Genomic DNA, 5,215 nt, shown 5'->3' on the forward strand with positions numbered 1-5,215 from the left:
ACTAACAGGTATTGTCAAATAGGTGTGGGGTAAATGAAATTTGAGAAAGCTTCCGTATGGAATAATGTCTGGATTCCGGATTAAAAAGAGGTTATAGCATGAATATGCATGTTTACACTATCTACCAGAGTATTTACAGTTATCACTAATACATTGTAAGTTTTGTTTTTAAAGTATAGCTAATGATATTTCTGCAGCATTGACCAGTCACACAACTTTTACATTTGTGTAAATTTCATTTTCATAAGCAGTGTACATAGGGTCAGTTATTTAAAATGTAATCTAATTCCAAAACAACAGGTCGTAAAACTATTACTATCTGATCAGAAAAGCTTATGAGCACCCAATCACCAACTATCGGATGCAAAGTACCAATAAGATCTATGTTACATGTACTTATTACTCATCGTCCTACACTTACACAGCTAGGTTCTAAAGAAAACACGCTCGCCCCAAGAGTGAGTGAGATAGTTTAGTTTTATGCCACACTCAGCAATATTCAAGCTATATGGCGGCGGTCCGTTAATAATCGAGTCTGGACCAGACAATCCAGGGATCAACAGCATGAGCATCGACCTGCACAATTGGCCCTCGCTCAATGAACCTTTAAATAGACATGTTGTGTGGGTCAAGAAAGCCCTTAAATTATAGGTGCTAAGTCCTGGGTATAAGTAAACCATATGTTTCTAAAACATCTCATTACATTATGGCGTGGTCGGAGGCGCTAACGAACCAGGGCGTCAAAGCGATCGTAGCGCTAAGATGATCGGAACTCCCATACTTTAACATAGACTTACGACTATCGCAGCGCTACGATCGCTTTGAGGAACGGGGCCCCGATGTTACAGCTATATTACCAAACTATTGAATTGCATGTTAAATTAGTGTCAGTGTTGCAACACTCCATTTACCCAATACCAATTATTTACGCGTGTATCACATATTTGACAAACCTAAACCTGGTCATACGAGATATCAAGGGTAATGAAATCCATATCTAACATTAACAGCATTTTCGTTTGTTACACATGCCAGAAAGTAAATGAAAACAAAGGCCAGATTTACACACATATGAAGCACGAGTAAATACAGAGTTGAGTGTTTGTTTATTTCAACACCTTGGTAAACACGTGCCAATCTGAAACGTAGATTTCAAACGTTGTTCATATGGCTGCCGTGCATTTACTAGGGTAAGTTAATATGGGAAATACTGTTCCTTCGTGCGGTGGTTGTACCGTAGTTCGGCACTTATCCTGGTTGTACCGTAGTTCGGCACTTATCCTGGAATCGCTGTGGTCATGAAAACTGTTGTATCGGAGTTCAGCACTTTTCCTGAAATCGCTGTGGTCATGAAAACTGTTGTATCGTAATTCAGCACTTATCCCGGAATCGCTGTGGTCATGAAAACTGTTGTATCGTAATTCAGCACTTATCCTGAAATCGCTGTGGTCATGAAAACTGTTGTAACTCTGAGGCCATGCATGATATAATGTACCGTTGTTCGGCACTTATCTTCAAATCCCCGTGGTCATGAAAACCCTGTTGTGCCCTAGTTGGGCGCTTATCCTACAACATGTAAGGCCATGCACAATATGCTGTAGTTTAGTTCGACATTTATTCATCTTCCCGTAGCATGCACACCCTTCTTGACCGTAAGGAGACGATCCTCCAGTATCTCAAGTGTTCTCTTTGCTTCATACACCCGACGGACAAACGGAAACCGACCCCTGAGATGAACACATGGGAGTTTTGTTATGTGGTCGCACGAAATGAACTGTTCCCTCCTATGGTCGAACGAATTGGACATACACATATCGATATCATACGTCACTCTCAAAAACCCAAGAGTGTTTCTTGGGGCTGGTAGTGACATGCCCATGAATGGCCTAGTGATCAAAGGAAACACGTCCCTTGTGTTAAACTTCTTATACGCCTGTGTAGTATCTTGAATATATGTTGGGTATTCATTATAAAAGAATATATCTAGATAAGGCCACTTCCAGGGCTTTAGCCCAGCCTTTGGGGAATTGGCGTGAAATAGCTTGCAGCAGGTTGAGTAGTTGGTATACCCATACCTAGGGACTAGGGACTTGAGCGCATTCAGCAACACTTCCCTGTCGGCGTCTCTGACGATGATGTCAATGTCGTCGTCCCAAGGAATCATTCCATGGTGGGAGTAGGATCCCAGAAGCGTCCCTGCGTAAAGGAAATATGTTATGTTCGGCCCTACTTTCTCATGAAACACTCTCACCAAATTTCTGAATTGTTCTCTCTCATCTTCCGTAATTCTTTCAAAAAATAAAGACTGTGCCTTGTTCTGAGCAAAGGTATCTCCTAGTATGATATCAGACAGCCTGGAAAGGTGTTTTGTGAGAGTACATCTGTCAATCTTGGAGAGGGCGAGATACGCTAGTAGAGATAGGACGAGGAGAAATCGTACCACTCTCTTTGAAGGCATGAGGTTGTGGTCCCTGTAAAAGACAATAGGTGCATCACAATACAAATACCTCACTGAACAAATATATGATTAAATGATACAAGAGAGTTTGTAATCATTCCATCTTCAAGTAAGGTAGCGTGCGAGTATGGTGTCATGCCACCAGTGGCAATGTTCCAGATTATATATCGCTACATACAGGCTATACTCCTACATATAGGGCATATCGACACATACAGGGCACATCGATACTCACAGGTTACACACACCATACACCACCACGCACAGGGCACATCTGACCAAGCAGCGTACACCACACAAGGGCACATTTCCCCAAGTCCCGTTCATCTAGAGTGTAACACTCACTCGATCCATGACACAAGCACGCTGCAACACACGCGAGGTTCATGGGATGGTAGGAAGACGTATGTATATGACATCTGTATGGATGTACTGACTAAAGGACTCACGGAAATAGAAATAAAATGCTTCATTTCGTAATTTTGATTGTTAAATATTCTATTGACTTTTCTATAACTATCGTTTTCCCTGTTCCCGTTTAACACTGTTTGTAAAATCATCCGAAAAGGACTGGTGGAGCAAATCGTATCATCTTTACCCCTTGAAATTTTATCCTAAGTCAAAATGTACGTTCCTAATGCACGCTACAGTATGCAAATGAGATGTACTCTCCATAGGTTCACGTAGATAACGTAGATAAATTTTATAAAAAAAACGGCATATGCCATTCATCCTATATTTCTTTATCCTAAATGATATACAAAAAATCGATTTAGCGATTTTCTCAGTACATTTTTCATGCCTGTACTCTTCTTGAAGGTTTACTATTTTTACGAGTTTATTTATAGCTTTGATTGCCAACTGCACAATCGCTATGGCAACGCACGTGCAAATGCATCTTCCCGTCTAAATAGTGCTACAGGTAGTTGTTACCGCCCATTGTTGATTGTAACGTAAGTTATAACATATTTCTAAATTTGTTGAAAACATGCACATTTTTGTAATTTTTACCTGTGAAATGGCATTTTGGATGATGATTAGAGGACCAAATTAAAAGGCCCAGTTGGGAAAAAAACATTGTTATTTTTATAATTGTTAAAACTAGCTATTTTAATGAAGTAATAAACAAATAACGCCAAAAACTATTTTATTCTATTTCCGTGAGTACTTTAATGCAGGTTTCTACTAAAACTGCTGAAAAAACAAACAAATATTTCTTACTGTGGAAAGTGACGCGGCATCCTTCAGGTCTTCCGCTGATAACGAAATGGGACACCCTGCATACTCCTTGTAGTCATCAGTTGTCGTAGGACGATTAGGACGATTGCGGCTACTGACGGCCTTTTGTGTCTAAGTCTGATATATAGCTGGGAAGGAGGCAACTACGTGAAAGCCTCGCCCAAATAGGTGGAGCTAATGGTATTCCTCTGTGAGGTGGTGCTACATGAAGCTGGGAAGGATGAGACAACGTGTCTAGTTGAGAAACTATCACGAGGTATCATATCCCGTAACGATATATATTTTACAATATCGTATTGTTATAAGGCACGTGACATGGAACAGCTGGAGATGGGTGAGATAGTTTTCCTTTATGCGGATATTGAGTGACATATTTTTCGAACAGGGTAACTGCTTGATATTATTGATAATTTGCGATATTTGCATTTTCCTTTTCGTTTGTGTGTTGTAGCAATGAAAAGAATTATTCCACTTAATTTACGTTATCGTTTTGAATTATTTCGACAGATAACACTTAGCCGTTTATCTCACAAACCTTTCCGTTTTATACGTGTGTGTGTAAAATATGTTAATATAGGTAATTTATAAAATTCATAGTAATTTACTGAAAAAAAACCCAGATCGACTAAATTTTTCATGCCGTTCCAAAGTAACATAGTGTAATCCCAAATATAGCATATGTTACATTTGACCACTTTCTAAATGGCATTGTATATTTCACAGTTCCAAAGTGTTTAAAAGTATAATAGATAAATTATATGCAAAATATATATATACGTACGTTGACTTCAATACGTACATTTAGTTCCGTTCTCTTTCGAAAGATTGTGAATGCTATTCTCTTATAAAAGGATGGTATGTCCTCATGTGTAGGTCCTTAATGTATCAAAAAGGCATCAATTCTGGTTCCAATTTTGAAATTTTATTTAATGCAGTTCTTGACAGTGGTGTTTTCCCAGAGAGGTGGAATACACACATACACGCGCGCGCGCACGCACGCACGCACGCACGCACACGCACACACACACTCTTCACCCCACCTCACCCCCACCCCTTTGTTGCGCAACAAAGAGAAAATGACCAGTCTTCCGAAGGCTGGTCATTTTCTCTTTGATGCGGAACCGTATTTGCGCTACAATTTGCCTATGGTCCGCCCATGCTATATCATGTAAGGACTATCTTGTGTAGAAGTCATTTTAAGTCATTTTTATGGGTTGTTCTTATGTTAATGTAGGGGGTCGGGACGTGAGTTGCATTGGTGCAATAGAACAATAGATCCCTGGATGACCTTTCTGGTCTGTGGCGTTTAGCATACATAATTGCTTATTAATAAATTAACTTGAAAACAGATCCGCACATGTCCTGCATCTTTATAGGGAATGGAAGATGTGTAATGATGTGACCTATCTGTTTACTATGAAAACTGCTGCTAAAAGGCGTACATCAGACCGTATTACCCGAGGGAGAAGTTTACAACGTATTTATCTCACCGCCATGTTGAATATACAAAATATCATG

The 5,215-nt window shown here is 39.7% G+C and overlaps 1 protein-coding gene across 1 annotated transcript; it reads right to left on the reverse strand.

Moving 5' to 3' along the window:
- Positions 1-1,406: 1,406 nt before the first annotated feature.
- LOC124256503 lies at positions 1,407-4,030 on the reverse strand. The gene is made up of 2 exons (XM_046690495.1): positions 3,680-4,030; positions 1,407-2,471 (listed from the first exon to the last, which is right to left on the reverse strand). Exons 1-2 carry the CDS (start codon positions 3,697-3,699, stop codon positions 1,619-1,621), a joined length of 873 nt encoding a protein of 290 aa, XP_046546451.1. The 5' UTR covers positions 3,700-4,030; the 3' UTR covers positions 1,407-1,618.
- Positions 4,031-5,215: the final 1,185 nt, after the last annotated feature.

The sequence above is a fragment of the Haliotis rubra genome, unplaced genomic scaffold (assembly GCF_003918875.1).
Source record: "Haliotis rubra isolate DU_JTF1 unplaced genomic scaffold, ASM391887v1 Scf63, whole genome shotgun sequence".
Classification (NCBI taxonomy): Eukaryota; Metazoa; Mollusca; class Gastropoda; order Lepetellida; family Haliotidae; genus Haliotis; species Haliotis rubra.

Excerpts from the sequence above, each read along its gene's own strand:
- LOC124256503 (XM_046690495.1), bottom strand. The coding sequence starts at position 3,699 with ATGCCGCGTCACTTTCCACA. Across the intron at positions 2,472-3,679 it reads ATGCCGCGTCACTTTCCACA|GGACCACAACCTCATGCCTT; the intron begins GTAAGAAATATT and ends TGTCTTTTACAG.